General features: G+C 37.2%; 1 protein-coding gene across 1 annotated transcript in view; it reads left to right on the top strand.

Moving 5' to 3' along the window:
* KIF25 (kinesin family member 25) overlaps positions 1 to 21,662 on the top strand; it is a 41,521-nt gene that overhangs the window by 7,270 nt on the left and 12,589 nt on the right. The window contains exons 4-10 of the mRNA XM_032185010.1: positions 1,265 to 1,403; positions 4,591 to 4,694; positions 6,012 to 6,100; positions 7,939 to 7,981; positions 11,714 to 11,781; positions 16,515 to 16,589; positions 20,960 to 21,109. Of these exons, the coding sequence (XP_032040901.1) occupies positions 1,265 to 1,403; positions 4,591 to 4,694; positions 6,012 to 6,100; positions 7,939 to 7,981; positions 11,714 to 11,781; positions 16,515 to 16,589; positions 20,960 to 21,109 (668 nt within the window). The remainder of the gene's footprint in view (positions 1 to 1,264; positions 1,404 to 4,590; positions 4,695 to 6,011; positions 6,101 to 7,938; positions 7,982 to 11,713; positions 11,782 to 16,514; positions 16,590 to 20,959; positions 21,110 to 21,662) is intronic.

Raw genomic sequence — 21,662 nt, 5'->3', positions numbered from 1 at the left:
CTACAGAACACTCTGTTCCTTTTAAAGATACTTAAAATGTCAGCTTTTCTCAGGGTAGCACTGAATAGCTGAGGGTAGCAAAAAATGGATCAGGAAAGAAATCTGTTTCCTTCAGGCAAAAGGATTTAGCTTAATTGTAGCAATACTTTTCTCGGTAGGTCTTGCAGTGGAGCTTTATATTTTAGGATAGCTAGAATGGCAGAAGTGCTTGTGATGCAATATCAGTGGGCTGTGATGGTTTACAACCAGAGATCAATGAATGCTAAAAGAGCGTAAAGCTCTCCAAATAAAAGTCTAAATTAATAGCATTCCTATACCTGTAATTAAAAAATAAAATAAAAAAATTGTTTGCAGTTATGTTCTGAGAAGGAAAACTACAGTGATTTTCTCCCTTTAGTTTAGTTTTTTGTTTTATCATTGAACCTAGTTAATTAATTCAAGGTCAGTACCAAAACTGGAAAAATAAAGTGTCACAGAATAATACATGGCACTTTGTACAAGGCTGACTAATGAAACATCACAGTGTTTCTATGAGAGAAGGTATCATGAAGTACATCTTGCAGATGGCTTTACATGTCCTTTCCAAGACTAAGATGGCAAGAAGTCTCCTAATCCTAAAATCAAGTTAATTTATTTTTACTTTTTTTGGACTTCTAAGTGAATGTAAGCTGTTCTTATAAACATTTAGAAGTTGCATCATGCATAATATGCTGAGTTACATTAATAATGGAAATATTTCATGAACAATAAAAGTTTCTGATCTTTTCAAAACACATCAGTTCTTGAAGAAAGGCATAGAACTGGCCCATATACAAAATGACTTAGGGAGAACCTTAACATATACCTCCTGATCAAAGGATTGAAAATGAATGCTGTGTAAGGGGTACATGGATCACAGTTTTACATTGCTGATTCTGGATGTGCCTTTTAAGTGGACAGAACACACAAACTTATTTTTGTTTGATGAAATAAAAATAATATTGTGTTATATCCAAAGCTGTGTGATGGTCCTTGTATACCAAGTAAGATAGTAAGGATCCTTAAAGTCTTGCTGAAATCTTTAGGATGTGACATTGGCGAATATCTTGCAAGATCCTTCTTTAACGTGCTGAAAGACAGACTCCTGAAGAATTCCTCTCATCAAGTAGAGGGTTCTTCCTGATTGTGATATCTCACCTCTGTTATTTGTATTGTGGTTATATTGATTCTTCCTTAATGGCTGTTTTTGTGTCTTTATAACATATTTTTTCTTCTTACTGTTAAGAGGCTTAAGCAAGACATGAAGAGCCTCCGTTCATTTGCTCTTGAGCTTTCAAAAGACTTTCAGCGTCAGTGCAAGGCTTATCTTTACCAAGCTTTGACAGCAGTCCAAGAGATACAGCTGCAAAACGAAGCAATGCAAAGTAAGGCTCATTGCACTTACATTTCAGATGTGTAACATCAACAATGTCATTGGCAAATGTTAGTAGCATTGAAAGATTGAGTTTGATTCTGAGACACAAGCACTTGGTTTTGTTTGATGTTAGATCATCAAGGAATCCTGAAATGTTAGAAAGAGTACAAATAACCCTGCATTTTCTCAGGGCAATATGGCTGATAATTTGGATTCAGCTTTTGTGTTGATTGCAGCTGCTACTAGGCTGCTGAGTTAGCTCAGCTGTAACATTTTTAAACCAAAGTTCTCAGGCTTGTTATCATGATGATTTTAAAATAGCTCAATAAAGAATGTGTTGCTTTAGCTGCGATTTGCCTACTTTTGGCTGTACCAAATAAGGAATTAGGTGATTTCATAGATTTCTGAAAATAACGTCTGAATTTAGGACAGACCAGATTTTTAATATTTCTGTATATTTAGGAGAAAATTTTACTCTGAAATCAAAAGCAGTTCCACTTACTGGTCTGTGGAAAACAACACCATTGGCAATGCTCTTTACCTAGAATTACCTGGGTAATTAACAGAATTTGCCTGAATTCTGTTTCAGAATTCTGGTCCTCATTCATGTGTAGATGTAAAGCAGACCCTACAAAGCACTGGTACTCTCTGCCCTCATCATTGAGGACTAAGTGCATTGGTCCTATACCTGGATCTATTGGCATGGATTTATGCACCTGCTTCCAATCTGATTGATTCTGGTGATGCTCCTACCAGGTCTGAGAACACAACACAAAACAGATTGTGACATGGGGCTATAATTGTTTGAAATTTATGAAGCTGATGAAATAACAACATATATAGAACTTTATAATCAGAGTCCCTGTGTGATTCTCTGATATCTTTGTGTTGCTATATAAAATGTACATTTTCCTTCTGCTGTACTTACTTGAAACAATTTTGGGACTGCTTTGATTCTGATAGGGCTACTCATGTCAACAGCAACAAACAACATGCTTAGTGACATGTATTTGCATAACTTGTCCCGGTATGTTATGTATTACGTTATGATTAAAATGGATTAGATTACTGTATTATCTGTGTAGAGAAAATGCTTTAACAAGTTGATTTTAAAAGTGGAAAAAGAAAAACAAAATATAAAATTAACCCTAGCTAAATGTGCATGTTCCCCTTATTGAAGCAGGGAGCTATAGGAACAGATCGGAGGTTCAATTTGGCACTTCAATTAATGTGATGTATATAAATGGTGAATATTCCTTATGAGGCCCTGTGAATTCCTGTTGACTGAACTGACCTTCCATTTTTTCTATGAAATCATAACCAGAAGAGGCTTTGTTGCCTGTAACAAAATTGTGTGTCAGTACATAGGTGGGTGACATGTTTTTAATGTGGTCATTTTTCAGATCTCTGTCAGATGTTTTAAATGAAGATTTCATTGTTAAGGTTAGATACTACAGTCAGAATTGCTGTCCTGAAATTAAATATAATCTTTCCTAAACAAAAAGCCCAAAATGTGTATTCTAGAGAGAGCATATGTTATCAGTTTAATCCTCAAGTAGAGATTTAAAATGAGAGAACTGTAGAAAAAACATATAAGTAGGTTAATTTTTCAGGCTGTAATAGACATGCAGCAAACTATACATTTTTTTCTGTAATAAGTAGGTAGTCCCTTCATTAGAAATATTTAGTCATTGTCTGAAAATCAGGCTACTGTCATCTTTCCCAGTGAAATATAAATAGCAATAATTCAGATAAAAGAGAAGTGTCCAATACTCTTTTGTTCTAGGCTTGTTTTCCTAACAATTTTTTTTCTCTTTGAAGACTAGAAGGAGTAAGTACTCTTAGCACCTATTGCTTATCTTTAACTTTGCTCATACAAGAGCCTTCAAGAATTGAAAGCTTGTGTGTATACATGTTTATAAGTTAGCATACTTCTTATGGAGCTTATTTAAGTAATGGATTCCCACCTCCTATTTTGAAAAATACTATATGAGAATGTAAGAGTTGCCTTTGACAATTTGTTTTTATAGACTTGCATGTGGTTCTCCAAATGAAGACAAACTAATGTTAGTCCACATACAGTATGCAAGAAAAGCATTTTTCGTACTGAAGTTTTTTTACTTCAACTCCCCAGCTTTTAACATCATGTTTCCCCTGTGTGCATGCACTGTGAAGAAACATCATGAGCTGGAGGTGAATAGCATGAAAACTATAAAGACAACATCTGTGAAATCTCTAGTTCAGACAAATGTCCTTTGAAGTTACCTGATTTTTAATCTACTTCAGAGAACATAAATCATGTATGTGACATGCTGAAATTTTAAATCTTTTTTTTTTTTCTTTTTTTTTTCTTTTTGTAAGGTAACACATTCAGGCTGGTGGCTATCCTGCTAACAGCTCTCAGACCATGGTTTTGACTGCTTACTACTCCTCATCTTTGAACTGCTTGCTAATAGCTGGGGCAATTGATTTCCCTCTGGGGTTCCTAAAAGCTTGCTTTTTACAGAAGTTTACAGTTGCATTATGAGCCTTCTGGACTGTATGTTTGTTTTAGGCCTGCTCAGTGTTAATGTAATTGGTCTGAAATAAAACCATTTGTGAAGGTAGAAGGCTTTTATAAGGCCCCTTACTGCTCTCCTCAGTTTTCTGAAGGAGACTTCCTAGGGTTCAACAGATCAATCATTTTTATGAAAAAGTGAATGTACCAGTCTTAAAGGGGAGCCTTAGAGCTGTTTACAGGATTAGTAGCGCTGTAAATGAGACTGATGATAAATGATAGGTTAACTTCTCATGACTTTAGCTGGCATGACTCTAATAATCTGCAAATATAGCATAAGCCTCACAAGTGACAGCCCCATCCAGAAACAGATTGCTTCAGGCTTAGGTTTCAGGCTTCACTGACAGGTAACATTATTCTAAGTAAGCTTACACATTTGAATTGCCTTTAAATGTCTTCTCTTTTTGATCGTTTTTCAAAAATGCACATGTACCTGTGGTAATTATCTTTAACTGTGCATAGACATTTCATAGTGAGAAGAAATTTTTCTGACGTGACTGGTAAATCAAGAACTAATCTTCCTAATTTAAGTCTGGAAGAAGTTAAAAAGTTTTATGCTTATATTTCATGAAGTACTATTGGAAAATTTAGTTTGTAAAGTCACAGAGTTCAGTTCTTTGAAATAGCTTTCTTCTTGCAGTGTTTCAGATAAAAGCTTTTGATCTTGAGCAGTCCCTACAAGAGGTGACAGAGAGATATGAAAAAGAAAAGCAAAAGAGGAGAGTTCTACATAACAGCTTAGTTGTAAGTATCTTCAATGACAGAATGTTTTCTTATTTTGTTGTAATTATACCAATAATTTAGTCACCAATGAAACTAATTCATATAATTGTCCTTTACAAGTGTACTTATCACTTCCCACCCTCAACTTTCTATATAAGGTGCATTTCTTTGTTGAGGCACTTTCATCTCATGATAAACCACAGTCCATTCTTTTTACAGAAGCATCTTCCAAATGCAGTCCTGGATAATATGGCCCTAAGGAATATCATAAATTTTGAATAGTGAGCAAAATTTGGGTTTTTTCATCCCCTAAGTTTGTAGCTTCTGGAAAATGCCATTTCTCTTCTAGCAATTCATCCACAATGTGAAATTCAAGGTTTATCAATTCAGGTTCAATAAAGTGGAAATATACCTCTGAAATTGTTTTAGAATTCTTAAAGTGATCAACTTGAAATTGAAAAATTGTCTTCCTTTTTTTTATAACACATATATATATATATATATGTAGCTGTATCCTGTTCAGATTTTAGTGATGGTTTGTTTGGGATTCTTTTTTTTTTTTTTTTTTGTTCTTTAAATTTACTCTTTCTGCCCATCCCCCAGATGACTAGTTTTGAGTTGCCTGATTCAGAACCTGATTTTTAGAAAGACAAGCCACTTTCAAACAGGATTCTTCTAAGTTTTTCTATCTCAGAAAAAGAAGCTCTTCGTTAAAAAGTACTTACCTTCCAAACTCTGCTTTGTGTTTCAGTTTACTGAGATAATCCCCAAGGCAGTGTGGGGAGTTAATGCCAGTGTTCACTAGTCATCACAAGCAAGCTATTCTCCCTGATCCACAATGAAAAGAAATGATCACCAGGTTAGATAAGGAAAAGTCTGAAGCAGCCTAAAAAGAAAAATCAATACTGGCGTTTTAGTCACGTATGACCACACAGTGGAGAGAAAAAGAAACAAAATGTTTTATATCTTGTATGTTCCTGGGGGCTGGTTGAGAAGAAATGCATTGTTTAATGTTGGCTGTTGAGTTAATATAAGTGAAGAAGCTCAAATGAAGAGGAAGGAGACTGAAGAGTGAGACTGAAATGGTTCACACTGAAAGCATCTTTTCTTTTTTGTACAGACTGGAGAGGACTGTACCATTTCAGAGCTCTGAAGAGGTTATACTTTCTCAATTAAAGTTAGGAAAAAGCAAATGATACTGATACAGTCTTTTTTCTCCACAGAGTTTAAGTCTAAGGCTGTGATTTTGCCTGCTTTCTTAAACACATTCATGTCTGCATGAGTGTATTTGTCCTCTACAGTACTTTGTGTTAAATTGTGTTAATAATCTAATCCTAGGAGCTGAGAGGAAATATCAGAGTCCATTGCAGGATCCGGCCATCTCTACCTTTTGATAATGCTGATGAACATTCAGTATCACAAGATAGGTAATTTATTACGGCTGTGTTATATCTTGTCTGACTCATAATTAATATAAAGTGAAAATAATAGTCACATGTCACAGAATCACAGAATCACAGAATTGTCTAGGTTGGAAGAGACCTTAAGATCATCGAGTCCAACCTCTGACCTAACACTAACAAGTCTTCCACTAAACCATATCGCTAAGTTCAACATCTAAACGTCTTTTAAAGACCTCCAGGGATGGTGACTCCACCACTTCCCTGGGCAGCCCATTCCAATGCCTCACAACCCTCTCAGTAAGTAAGTTCTTCCTAATATCCAACCTAAAACACCCCTGGCACAAGTTGTTCTTGTATACTTCTGTTTTTGTATATTTCTGTTCTTGTATATTGTTTTGTATATTTCTGTTCTTGTATATTTCTGTTTTTGTATCTGTGGTGAGTGGTAAAAAACTAATTACTCTTTCTTCTTTCTCCTTGGCATTAATTGACTAATTGGCATTAGTCAATCTTAACCCTTTGTCTAAAATTGTGTCGACCTGAATAGAAGCCCATAGCTGTTTAACAATCCAAGATTATCTGTGGTTTGGCAGAAGTAACACACCTGCAGACAGCGTAGAGTATATTCACCATCCGGCACAAAGCCTGGGACACAGTAATGTAATAGCAGCTGTCAGATGTTACAGGTAGAGAAACACACTCAGCATTTCAGTTGTTTTGTCATGCTGCAGAATGGATTTGCTGTCAGTACAAATGCTGGTAATTCTATTTCTGTATAATTTGGCTCAACATTGCTAATTTATAATGCACTTACTGTAACTGAAGTGTCAACACATCTGTAGAACCAAAAGGAAAAGGGGGATTAAGTGCAAGAATGTGCCACAACGAGCTGAATTCTCCATAGATTACTACTATGAAAAACGGTAGGAACTGAAACATACACAACTTGGAGAAAGAAGGGGAAGACTAGGTGGGTGGCTAGAAAACAGTAATACCATCATCTGACCCATCAGAAAATTACTATTTAGGGCGTTTATTTTAATTTTACTGGCTGGTAGTTCTAAAAGAGTGTTTTAAAATTTGTTCACTTTTGCCAAATTTTAGGAAAAAAAAATGTTTTAATTAAAATAATATGAAATGTTAGACAAGACAGAAATTTCGAAGAGCCTGAAGGGGAAACTTGCATTAACCTGTGCTTGATATACCTGGGAAATAACCAAATCACTGTTTCTGTTAGAACAGTGTTCCTGTATTCAATTAGGTGCCAAATCATGGCATGAAACAGGATGGACTGGGCTAAATACACAATTATTAAGACAAACTTTTCTTAATAGATCAAAAATAAATTTAAATAAAACTTAGTTGTGAAACCGAGGGCTGATTTTGAAAACATGTGAATGAAGATTTGAATGCATTTATGCCCCTCAGCAATCCAAGTCATTTTTTGGACTAGTAATGGTTGCAAAATTACTTCTGACTGTATTTTCAGGATCAGGGCCAAATACCTAAAAAGATGTTTTTCAATTTAATGTGCTAAAGGGAAAACCTCCTGTTACAAGCTCATATTACAATTTCAAAACAATAGAATGGTTTGCATGTGAATTAGTCTTAATTGGGTTTATTCTATTTTTTTAAAACAGATTATTTTGCTTGATTGCATATTGACGTATTTTTTCATTATTACTATTCACAAATAACTGTGGTGTTAGCACATGGTACCATAATAATGGAAATTCTGGAAGGTATTATTTAGACAATGTGTAGTTCACAGATATTTTAAGCATTTACTTTCCAGAGCTAAATGGAACATTTAGGTTTGAAAGCTACCTTTTTATCAAATTGTTTTTTTTTTTTCCTTACAGACAAAGAAACTTCTCAGAAAAAGTGGCATATGCTGTTGATGATGTGAGTATATTTGATGGTGAAATTCAAGAGCACATTTACTGATAGTCGTAAAGACAAACAAAGGGACCTGGGAACTATAGGTTTGAAACAGAATTAGGTAATTTCTTGTCAACTGGTGCCCAGCTTTGATCTCCCATGGGTGCAATAGCAGGTGATTTGTGCTGTTTCCATCCTGAATCTTTGTAGTAATAGTAGCTTGGAGCTGCTGCTGGTGCAATCATCCATGAACTGGAGCTTGTATGTTTGCAGTAGTCAAACCATTGCAGACTTCCTGCAATCAGTCCCTTTGAGCCACTTGTATTTACTGTAACCATTTCTGTAATTATGTTAGGTCTTTTTCATTTTATTATTAGAGCCCAACTAATGCATTAGCCGAGAAATATGATATCTCCTGAACCACAACAGCCTACATGGTACAGCAGTCAAGCATGTTAAAGTGTCCTGGCTTAGATCCATCAGGGAAAGGAGAATGAGCACTGAGGTTGCAAATCCAGATGACATTCCAGCATTAATTGAGGCCATTACTGAGATATAAAATTTAAAAAGGCTTAATAGTGTGAGCTAAGGTCAAAGTATTAACTTGACTTTTAATTTTCTTAGCCATCATGGTTCTTAGTCAGCTGCTCACTGTTACTCATGTATTAGCCAAATTCTCTTCTATAGTATAAAACATAAAATATTGCTAAAGTGACCTAAAGTATAGTATGCATTTAAATCTCCAAAATTGTAGCTTAATTAGACTGATCTCTGTTGCATAAAGTGGATACAATTATATAGATATATATGCAATTAGGAAATTAATGGAGCTCATGAAGAGTCTATTAAGAACAAGTAAATATGTCAGGAGATAAAAAACAGGGATCAGTAATAGTAGATGTAGTATTCTGGATGCCATTATTTGATGATTTATTGTACTATAAAACGCCTTGACCATTTCTGACCTGCTAAATTTTATTATATGAAGATGAAATTAGGTAATATTTAGGTTTTGGATTATTTCATATAGATATGTGATATATTACTGTACTCGTATTTTTATAGGCAAAGCAGTCTCTGCTTGCTTACATCAATATATAAGTTTCAGGAGTTTTAGTTTGTATGTAACAGCGAACTGGTAACCTTCAGGATGCTAACCCATTCTCATGTTTAAAAGTCTGTATGAGATATTCCAGGAAAATAAGTGTATGCATGGACTTAACTATAAAATGAAACATGCCAGATCATAGTATCACTTAGGTTGGAAAAGACCCTCAAGATTGTGAAGTGCAAAGATACTATCTTCCTGATTTTGGAAGAGATAATAGTGCCTTTAAATGCTTTATTGGTTTGCCTTGACATTTATTTGGTTAAAATGCTTTCTAGTTCTGATCAAACACTTCGCATGTTTGTATTAGTTTCTTGATAATTTTTTTTAATCGTGTTTTCTGTTTGAAGCTCATGAGGGAGGATAAAGTACAACTGACTTTTTACAAAAAGCAGTCACTTTAAACTAAGCTAACAGAAGTAAAGGAAAATAATATTTATTGCCTGTTTCTTTTGCTTTTAACTACTGTAGGTGTTACACTTGTGGATAGACTAAATATGCAATTTTAGATAAAATTATGGGGTTTGATTTGATACGAAGCTAGGGCAGGTACCTGCCCTAGCCTAATACCTGAAGTGATGTTGTTTGACTCCAACTTCCTTTGGCACAGGAGAAAAGAAGGTGGCTGCTTCCAAGTGATTAATTTCTTTCAAATTATTTTGAAAAGGTTTTCAGTTGTGAGTAGTGGAGAAAAAAAGGAATGGCAAAGAGACTGCTCTGAATATCAGGGGAGGTGCAAGATTCTGATGGTTTTTCAAGGTAGGAGTGGGAAAATATGAATTAACACAGGAAGACTCCTTTTCTTGAGAGATAATTTTGTACTAGATCAGGTGGATGTAGCTATAGTAGTAGGATATATCATTGCTCCCCAGGTGCTTATTGCCATCCCCATCTGGAGGTTTCTTCCCCCAGTGCAGGGAATCTTTCAGGCTGTCCGCGTCTGCCTCAGCGCTGTGTCAGCCAGTGGCACTGAAGTTGACAGGGAAGCAGATGAGGAGCAGTCACAGTTGTCCTTTCACTGGCTCTGTTGTAGAGAAATTCCTTGTGAATTGGGGTGATAAGCCTTTACCAGATATGCAATAACAAAAGATAGGAAATTATAATCACAGCTGGATTTTGTGATCACACGTCTATATCCACAATTCCTTATGCCTCATTTATTTTTTATTTTTTTTTGCCTTATGGCAAAATTTCACTAATTTCACTTCCTGAAGAGCTCCTCAGGCTTAGGTATCTGACCAGGATTATTCTGTGACTCTGGGGTGAAGAAAAATGTTCCTCAGTATTCATGTGATACATCTGTAAGGATTTCACAGGCACTATTGACAGGATCACCTTACGAGATTTTGTATGCCAGCAGCTGTGGTGGGTATCCTGACCCATACTGATCTCCTGAGAAGGGAGGGTCATTACAAACGCTCGTGTGAAACTTCTTCCTATTAACAATGCTTATGTTTCTAAGTTATGCAAATAGATTTTTTCTCTATCTCATTTCTCACCTTAAGGAAAGCTGGTCTGAAAGTAAATTTGACATCTGAATGAGAAGGGTGTTCCATAACCCTGCATCATTTTCCTTTTTGTTGTTATTTTTTCTCCAGAGGCTGTTAATTACTGATCCTATGTCTGCGTTGGGGCGTTCTGTAGCAAAGCATTGTGCTCACATCCCTACTGCTACTAAATTTGCCTGTACTGGAATGGGTGACGTAGCTCATTATACAGCAAGTGTTGCCATCGTTAGATTGATAATGATACACTGGCCTTCTCCAAAGAAGAAAAGATATTTGTAAACTTAAGAAATGTGGGGTTTGTTAGCTGTCTGCATGCTAGACATACTGTTATGCTGTCATTACTTGCTCACCCCTTTACTACCTCAATCAGTGGCAATACAAGGTTGAAGGACAGCAGTTTAGCACTCTAAGCTACTTGTTGGAAGAGCAGTACAAACTGCAGCATTCCTATCAAATGCAGTAATATAAGCAAAGGTTACTAAGCCAGGAAACCTCTTTGAACTCAGTGAAGCATTTTGTGTGCTGAGGAGCTTCCATCTGAAATGTGGAAATGATAATTTTTTCTCACATTATTTCTTTACTTTTTTTTTAAGCAAGATACACCATGAAGAGCAAAGACCATAGAATTTAGTACGGGTAATAGCTTTTAAAGAGCTGCTGACACATTTGTCCAACTTACAAAACTACTATATAATCCATATGGAAAGAGATTTCTACTAAAAACTCATGGAAATCTAGCAACTGTGTGACTGAAGTTTTTCCTGACAGTGTGGACTTGCATGATATGCTCTGAAATGTGCATCTTCTGCTCCGTTCTTGGCACAAACATTTATGAAAGCAATCTGAAAATGCACTGACCTCATAATACAAAAAGGCTCTTTTCCATTTTTCTACCTATGGTAGCAATTAGGGAGGTTAGATTTACTTTCCTGGGGTTTTCTAGGCACATAAAGTTTAGGTAATGGTTTGGATCTTTCTTTTGAGCATAAGTGCACACATTTTGTGTTGGTTGTTCTTTAATAATCTGAATCTGTTCTGAGATCCCTTCTTGCGGTCTTGCTAGTTCACTGCAGTGAAATAAATATTTCAGTTTTACACGTGACTATGATATTAACTGTAAGTGTTTTGTTTTTCTCCTAGGAAACTGTTCTGGTAAAGTGTAGCCGTCCTGGTCATGCATCAATAAACAAGACTTTTCAGTTTGAAAGGTGGGTCGTCCTGTGTAGCAGTCTGGGTTGATGGAAGATATGTATAGTGAAGGCTAATTTTTTTTAGTAGGCATTGTTTAGAAAGTAATGTTCTTTATTATTTTTATTTTTTTTAATTCTTATCTGGTTTTCACATTCTTTCCACTATAGAATAATGCACTTCAGGATATAAATGCCACCCTCAGTCCTCCTTCTCAGTGAAGAATACTGATATGCCTGAGTCTGAAACCTGTCTAGAGACATATTTGAACCTTCTCACAGTCTAAGTACTTCTCACCATCCTTGCAGCATGTTGTGGGATAGCAAAACGTTATCCATGTTTTCAAGGTGCAGAATAGAGGTGGATTGAATGACTTCAGCTTTAGACATAAAGCATGACTGAGCCAGAAACCAAACTGGGGACTATTATGCTTCAATGTACAGTCGTGCTACTTAAAGTAGGCTGGAAATAGACAACCGGATAGAGTGGTGGCATGTAAATCAGTGCTCCTCTGAGAGAAAGGCTATGATGTGGTTACTTTCCCTGTGAGATGCCAAATAACCCATATAGGTGTGAGAGATTTTGAATACACCAGCTGCGATAAGAGTTTTCATTGGTGTTTGTGCCATACTAGACACTGGGGATTCAGCTCACAAAACAGAAGCAGCAGGGAGTCAGGCTGGAAGGTGCCTCAGGTTCTTTCAGAATGGAGCTAACCGGAACCTCTGAAAACAGGAATGAAGACTTAAATTAATATGAGATCTTTGTAAAGCAAAAAATACAAAATTTTACTCCATGCCGTTTTTTCAAATAGAAATTTTGCTTTTCTGCACTATGTCTGTACGTTGCAATAACTCAAACAGTAAGTCTTCTCCTCTGGACCATGCTTCAAAACCCTGTGGAAACAGGACACATGAGCACAATCTCATGCTTCTTTGCTGAAGGCAAAGTTGATTTAAAGTCGACTGTATCCAACTTGAATTATTTGTCCTGGTCTAATCTTAAATTCTGAGCCTGTTTCAGCCCAAACTGCTGTCAGTTGGCTAAACGTTGTCATTTTTTCATCCTTCCTTTGCGGTGTCTTTCTAAGATGCTGCTTTTTTCTGCTCATGAAGATTGGGGACTGCTATTGTGTAGGACACCAAATGACTGAAAATTCCTGAGATAATGCAAATCTTGGGGAATCTTTACTCACCCCATAGGTTACAGGACTCCCTTGATACAGGGCATATGTGATCTCTCAAGGTATATGGCACCTCTTGCGTTTGCTAAGCTACTTGAAGTAATTCCTTTCACCTTCTAGCTATACCTAACACAGCCATACTAGCTGAAATAAATGCAGAATAATGCTGGAATTCAGCTCTATAGAGCAACAATGTTATCAAGACAGGATGCCAGAGCTGCTGTGGCTCTGGACATGTGGTGTATATCCTGATAACCAGGAAAAGGGTTAAAAAAATGTAAATCCCCCAAAGAATGCAGTTCTTGGGGAATGTTTTTTCAGTGTCCCAGCACAGCTCTTTTTTTATAAACAGAAGAGCATATGGTTCTTATGAACTCAAAAATGTTTATTTTTTTAGCAATGTTTTATGGAACTAATAAATGTCAAAATATTTGATTTCAGCTCAGGAAGAAAATTCCAGCTTTCAGCATGTTATGCTTTTATAATTTTATTGGTGAATCAGTTAGCAAAATAAAAAGAAGCTCAAAATTTTCAAGGTAAAATTAACATTAATCACTACACAGGGACAAATCTGTCATCATTCTGGTAAAAAATAACTGAGCTTATAGAAACAGATTCTCTGGATTTGCTGTATCTTTCATGGTCTGGGATAGCTAATTGTGTGTCCATGCTTTAGCCAGTGCTGTGATTACAGTGTAGCATAAACTAGTTCAAGCCAAATTTAAACTGCTTCATTTGGGTACTGGTAGCATTTGAAGCACAGCAGCTAAAGTAGTGGCACTAAAATGGCTTTAGGAAGTTGAGTAAATATTTGGAGGAGTTATTGTAACATGGAGCCCCATGCCTTTCCTTTTGAGCCGCTACCAGTACCTGAACCTGGCATAGTTAGCTATGTCTGTACTGCTCTGCAGTGCAAACAAGACCACAAAAAATGGTTAGTTCTAGCTCTGGTTGTGGTTGGTTGCAATGTGTGCTCTAATAGACAGCAAAACCTGCCAAGAGCAACTGAAGAATTTTTAAATGTTCTTATCTCCTAAATATGTTTTAAATTTGGTGGTTGTTTTTGTTGTTGTTTGTTTTTGTTTTTTAACCTAGTAGCTCTGAGGGAGATGTTTTGATGTGTTAAGAAAAAAAAAATACAATTTCAACATAAATTGAGTTTGAGCCCTAGTTGGTTAAAATGCAGGAGTTAGTGCTAATGAATGTTTTGCTGATTGCAGATGATAAATGAAGCAGAGAAAAGAGTTTGGGAAAGTTTTTGCTTTTATATTGACCTGGAAGATTTGATGTGTAAAGCTTATTGAAGCATGTGCATGTATGCATGCAAAGCAAGGATGGAGTATTTATTCAGCGCTTGTGTCGTCCCAGTAAGAACTGTGCCACATCTCTGCATATTTGTTGGTTTCTCAGTTTAGTATGACAGCACGTCAGCGGAATGGCAAGACAAGCAGTATTCGTCCGTCAGGCCAGAAAAGTGCTCATTTCCTGATTAAAGAGAGTACATTTTCATACAACTTACAATTAGACTGTGGAACGCTTTGCCACAGGATGTTACGCCAGGCCAAGAATTCAGCAAGATGCAAAAAAAAAAATGACTTGAATGCTAATGCTAATAGTATTTTTTTTCAGCAGACATTCAACTCATATTTCAGCTTTGAGAGCAGTTTACAGCTATTAAGGATTAAGATGAGACAGAGATTAATTATTCTGTCTCCAGCCACCATGGTGTTTCTTGTTTCTTCCCCTAGCCATTGTCAGAGACAAAATGCTGAACTAAGTGGTTTGGGTCTAATTCTTTATCTGTTTATCAGTGATCCCTCTGCACAGTCTTATTTGTGGAGAACATGAAAATGAAGTCTATGTTTGTGTAGGCTCCAGACTGTAGTGGCCAGATCCTGGTCAAACATACAAAGAGACTTGAGTAAATGCTAAAAAAACAAACTGTGTTCTTCATGAAGTTAAGCTCTTAATATCAAGTATTAGTGAGGTGTACTAGGATAGTATGCACACAGGGAAGTAACTACGTTTTATAATACTTGCTGCTACCAAAATTCCTGTTTCTAGTTAGTCATTTTACTATAATCTATAGAAAACACACACCACTTATTGGAAAAGAGAGCTAATCAAACTAAACCAAACCAACCAAACAAACAAACAAAAAAGATCCACACCAGAAAGATACCAGAAAAGGATGCTTTTTTCCAAATGTAAAGATTCATACCTCAAATTCTGAAGTGGTGGTTATGGTATTCATGTTTCAGATTCTGCCCATCTTCCATAAACAGCACTTGTTGCAGGCTTTAGTCTTGGGGAAGTTACTTTTTGATGTGCTAGAGAAACAATGAATGAGTTAGGATACCCATGTTTTGTGATCAGAATTTCCTGCCTTTGATGATTTCTTATTTTCAGGTCTTGGCTTTATGTTGTATGAAGTTATATTTGAAAGGGTTAGTGGGAAAAATTATTTGTACAGCCCTCTCTTACCTTATTTTTTCTTGAATTTGAAAACACGTACGTAGTTGTTTTAGACATTGTTTTGGCCCAAGGGTTACACTGTCATTGCTCTTTTCTAACAGGTGGAATAAGTCAGTTAAATTGTCTTTCATTCACTTTAAAAATTAGTCTGAAATCCACATCACGACATAAAAGAAAGTCATCCCTCTGGTTATCATGGTGAGAAATGTTTATCTCAGAAAAGGTCGTTCAGCAGGGGTGCGGATGGAAATACTTGAAGATGGTGCTGCCCACGAAGGTGGTTTCAATGTTAAACTTGACCTCAGGAGCCTCCGATTTCTGCTCTGCTACTGACTTTTCTGAGACAAGTCCCAGGGCAGATTTGCAGCCTCTGTGCATCTTTTTTCACATCTAAAGGAGGAGCACAACCTGACCACTTGCTTCCTTAGTGTGACACAAAGGAGACGCAGGCAGCAGGGATATCTCATAGTCTGGTATGTGGGAGAAAGAAAGATGGATCTGTACTGCCTGGAAAAGACTCTGTCTGCCAGAGAGGCTGACAAAAGGATTAAGACTAGCTCAGAGCACCACAAGTGTACGCCTGTAAATCATTCCCTCTAGTGCAGGCAGCAGACGCTCCAAAACAAAGCAGGAGAGAAGCTTGAAGGTCTCCTTTCCAGTCCCCTGGACTGCATCACAAAAAAGTTCTTTGGTGAATCCTGGCCCCTCTCCTGGTCCAAGGTTGTGTTCTGTAATGGACCATAGGCATGTTGGACATTCCTACACAACCCTTGGGACTTGTCAATGCACAGCTTTTTTCCCTCTACTGAACAAAGTGGTGACTCCCATGGCAGCTCAGCTCTTCCTCATTACCTTTTAATTTCCTGGCATAGGAAGTCAGGTTTGGAGCAGCAGTAAGCAGGTTTGGTATGCCAGCTTCATACTGCCAAGCTAAATAAGTCTTCTAAAACCCAATCTGTAAGTGCTGTTGTCATAGAAATGCTAGCAGGTCACAAGCTTTATATCGTAGGCCTACATTTTCCCTAATCTGTTATCCTGTATTATGACAACATGTATTTCTTTTTCTTTAGTTAATCATTGTACTTTGCTCCTCAGAGTTTACAGTGCTTTTGAATCTCAAGACACAGTATTTGCAGATGTGGCCCCTTTGCTAACATCTCTCCTGGATGGGTAAGTTTAAAGGTGGGAGTAAGAAAGCTAAAGGGTCATTGTCTACCGAAACCCATCAATTAAAAAGAATTACTTAGTAGTGGCTGTCCAGTCAAGTTCTGTGACTTTGCAGTTCCATTTTCCTGTCTTTTTCCTACTGAACAGAGTGAATGTTGTTTCTCTATATAAACATTGAAATCACTGTTCACAAAGTTTAGCACAGAAGACAAATTTGGAAAAAAAGTACTTCTGATGGAAGATGCTATCTTTTTTTCTTTGCTGTGTTTTGGTAGATTATGTTCTATAAATGTTTTTCAGTTACATACACAGTATAATATATACATCTTTTATATACATCTTTTCCAGAAGTACATTTATACATAAAATGCCTGCTGGGACACTCTGTGATCATCTGTTCTGTTGTTTTACATAGCACAAGCCATGGGAGGCTGTACAATCACTTCTTGGTTGAACCAAAATTGAGCGTCCTCAGCTGTAGTTCTAACACCCTGCGGGCATTTGGGTTAAAGCAGAATTCTGGTTTGAATACACTAGTGATCAGCTACAAAAAACAACAAATATGTGTAATTACTTTTAGGCATTGAAGTTCATTAAGTGTGACTTTTTTTTTTCATTTATACCAGAGCAGATTCAAGCTATTATCCAAAAGGAGCGTTGAAGTGCCTTAAGGTTTGAACTAAGATTTAAACAAAACTTCCTTTCTAACCTTTCATTCTCTCTCTTCTCACCCCTGCTCCAATACCACTGGTATTTGTTGTAGACCTGTCATGGACCTGCTGCCCCCTGAAGAGGGCAAGGCAGCCAGCCCCTTTCCATCCACAGTGGCACAGCTGAACAGTGGCAATCCTTGCTCCTGGCAGCCTGCACACTGGAGTTTCCAAGTCTCTCCTTTTCTTACTGATATTTAAAAGCCGCCTAGCAGATGCCTATCAGGATACTGTGGATATTGGGAAACCCCTGGTAACCCTTTACACATGCCACAGCAGGACCCTTAAGGGCTGTCTGGGGCAAGGGGAGTCCTGTATGGCCCATAAGGCACTTGTCTATTTTACCAAGGATAAGTAACCACAGTTGCCACAGTTGAGCAATCTAGGGACCACGAGGCTGAAGGATTATGTAGAAGTCCTTATAACCGCTGTTTTCTTTCTCTAACCTTTCCTTTTGCAATGAAAGTAAATTTGCTTTGGCTCAATATGTTGCCTATGTGTATTCGGACATTCCCGATCTGTACCTTGATCTGCTGGACTTCCAACTTTCTAACTGGCACGCTGAAAGAATCCTGCCCTAAAAGTTAGGATTTTTATATTCATTTAGGAAATGTTCTGTTATTGAAAACAAAAGAGCTGTCTTGTTCTTCCAGAAGTGTCATTTAAACAGAAGCAGATTTTCAGGGAAGGAGAGGCTGTGCACATGAGCCACGTTTCTGAGCAGCCTTCCCATCGTAAATGTGAAACAGACGTACTTGGTCTGAACCTTGAACTTCTTTGCTGCTCCTGATTGTTTTAGTCTGGTCTCCAAAGTGATCTGTAACAACTTAAAGGAGCGTTCCACTGTTTTTCTTTATTTTTCTTTTTTAATTAATCGATTCATTTTTCAGTATAAATACACAGGGAGAAAAGATTGTTCCATACGCAAAACAAATGAAGGTCAGCAGGCTTCAAAGTTTACAGTTAGCAATACAGGTCCAGCATGGGACTAAGAAAATATTTCCTTTCTTTACAACATTGAAAAATCAACCTTATTTATTTTAAGGAATAATACATTTATACTCTTTTGATTTCCTTTAATAGTGATAACTTTCCTCCTAGTGCTAAATTCCCTATGGTGAACAGCCCCACTCTTCTCAGGAGAGGAATATTACGAAGATACTGATATTCTAATTTGACAATAAAATCTTTTTTTAAACAATAACATAACTAATGGAGTGGAAAAAGAGAAACGTTGGGGCACACAGGTGAATCGTAACCTGAAATTTTCTAATTAGAAGCCTGACGATACAAGTGGCTTCGTGCTCTATTTGAAGCTGCTATGCTGAAAGCAGAACATCAGGAAAGTAAACTAGATAAATGTCAATCAGTCTTCTGTTGCTGCTTCTCCTTTTGTTGAATCACCCAAGTGAAAGTTCATTTGGGCTTGCTGAAATACTCTTTTGGCTTTGGTGGAGAGGTTATCAATGGCTTTATTTCTGATTTGCATCTTTTTCTTCAAGGTTACAAGTACCTGTCTACCTAGCTTTTGACCATACCATCTATATATTGTCAGAACTCCTTTGACCAACACGTGTACTTTCTAACAAAAAGCAATTAAGGGAAATTTAAATAGTGGACTATATGAAAGATCAGAGACTTCTGAAAAAAAAATATATTCTGTTTTTCCTAAGGAATACATCTACTTCCAAGCTTCTGGCTCCCTTTTTAGTTTCAAAGATCTCTTTTTGAATTTGAAGAGAGATTGGAAGTCTCAAGAAACTATGACTTGGCCAGCCAGTGTGCTATAAGGGGAGGGAACTCTGAAAATCGCTTGTTGTTAGCCTAGCCAGAGACTACCAAAATTACTGGAAACTTTTCCAGTGATATAAATGCAATGAGAGTTACGTCAACAGTAAATACTTAGGGAAATCCCTTGTTTCAGATTTACAACTCTAATTTCTAGCACATTTTATTTTGCTAAACCGCTCTTGATTTTCAATTATAGTTCTCTCCTTTACCTCACCATACCTGTGATTAGACTTCTACTTTATACTCTACATCCTGAAGATGTGGGGAGATGTTATCGTAGGTTCACTGCCTGCAACTTTGACTTTGTTCCCTAGAAAGGGTATGCAGGTATTTGCTGTGTTGCCCACATTTCTTTCTAACGAAAGAAAGCTTTCTTAGTAATCCTCAAAAAAGAATTGCTTCTAGGCATATTTAATGTATATATATATTAAAAAAAAAAAAAAACCTGCAAACATATTTCTCTGCAGTGGCAATATAAATATTTGATGACCTAAAACCATAAATTTAACACAATTAGATTAGATGCTCATTGAAATTTGTTGGTATGTGCTTGAAACAACATTTTTGATAAGAGGAGAAGCGTCAGATAACCAAAAGCAGCTGCTCAGGTCTGCCCACAGTGAAGCTAGAGCTTAAGCAATAAAATTTTACCTCCTGCCAAACAAGGACCAAGCCCATTTCTGCAACTCTAGTCAAGCAGAAATTTCAGCATACAGCAGAGCACTCCTAGTGCGTGGAGAGCCTGCTAATGTTATGTCTCAGAACAAACAAGATAGATAGCCCAGTGAAGGAGCAGTCCTGTCAGCATAACTGCACGTCTTCCAATAGTTTTTGCTGGCACAGGTCTGTGTTCAACACCAAGGTGCTGGCAGCTGCTGCAGAGTAGGCACAGCCAAGCAGGGACCAATCCTCAGCTGCACAGGGCAGCCTTGCTCCTCGCTATGGAGTAGTACTGTGGCTGGACACAGCATATCTGCCCACTTGTTTTGCTTCTGGTGTTTGATCCAATTACCTTAGAAACACACTTTGGGGATAGGATTCCTATATCTAAATTCAGATGCCACTCTCACAGCCCTCCACACCCAACCTCAAGGCTCTGAAATGTCTATAAGTATATCTGTCGATTTGTTTTTTCCAGTATAGAAAAACATTTTCAGAGTTCACATGTCTACTCCAGAAGATGATGAATTATGTTTCACAGGTGCCTGTACCTCTGCAGTGACATTGCACATTTTCACCTTCTACAAGTCCGTGTCAGAGCAGTTCCTCCCACCGTTATTGCAGAGTAGCCTTCATGTTCATTCTTTTTTGATCTTTGGTTTAAAATGTGTGCCTCTTACTGCTAGGGCTGTCTGGCCTTTCCCAGTGGCTGAGGGCTCTGACCGAAGAGCCTTCCTGAAACAACTGTGAGAGCTGAAGAGTTTACTGTTCCCAGCTGTTAAGACATTAGTGCTGCGGTTTGCAGCACAGCACCGTAAGACAAATCAAACCCAGTGATGGTTTACTTTAAAACACTGCACTGTAAACCGCAGTGGTTCAGGAGCTGATAAACAAGAAGCTGAGCAGTGCACGAACTGGAAGTTGGGCAGACAGGAGGTCTAACATCATCAATCATCCCAAGATAAGCATCCCTGTTTTTGTCAGTTCCCTGCCCTTCAGATGTGCTTAAAAAATAAAAACACGTATAGGAGATGTTATGAGCAGTACTTTAATTTCTGTCATATTTTTAGATAGCCAGAAAAAAAGCTGCAGGGGCAGTATGTTTATTATATTTATTCCAGTTACTGTTCCCAATTTGTTTCGGTTTTAACTTGGTAGTTTACACACACATTTGGTAATGGTAAAATAAATGAAGGCCCTTTTGATTTTCAGGTACAATGTGTGTATTATGGCTTATGGGCAGACTGGGAGTGGAAAGACATACACGATGCTGGGACCACAGTTAGAAGAGAACTTTGCATTTGCCTTGGAAGATGAATCAGAACTTGGAATTATTCCTCGAGCTACCCAAGAAGTGTTCAGGTAACACTAACCTGGTAATAGCAACCTAAGTAAAGGCTTTCTTATGGACCTTTCACCTTAAACATTATAGAAAGGATGAAAAAATGTTTGTAATGTATTTATTTTTACAGATACCAGTTTCACAACTGTTAATATTTATAACATCTCTGACTGCCAATCCATATTTGAAATACAATTCTTTTCTAGTCTCTAGCTTAGTCTGTTTTTCTAAGAAAATAAGGCTATGCAATTTCACTGTGTACATCTGCCCATCTGTCTTTCAGACTCCTTTAACTTTTGAATAGGATTCAACCATAGTTGTGCAAGTCCAAACGATAATTAAGTTCTTAGAAGGTTTGTGAAAATTGACAGTTGGAATAGATGAAAAGGATCCAGGATAGAACCCAGTCCCCAAGAATTGTAGTGGAGTTTTTAACCACTATCTGTTTTCTCTAGAAAACTAGATTTTTTAGTTGAACCTAGTGTGTGATTTGAACTGATGTGCTGCTACATTATAATAGAAGAGTCATTAGAGGTTTTTTCAGCTAAGCCTGTTTCTTTTGGAGAAGAGTGT

This window comes from Aythya fuligula, chromosome 3 (assembly GCF_009819795.1).
Source record: "Aythya fuligula isolate bAytFul2 chromosome 3, bAytFul2.pri, whole genome shotgun sequence".
Classification (NCBI taxonomy): Eukaryota; Metazoa; Chordata; class Aves; order Anseriformes; family Anatidae; genus Aythya; species Aythya fuligula.
The sequence above is the reverse complement of the archived record's forward strand: the minus strand, read 5'-3'. Positions and strand labels throughout refer to the sequence as shown.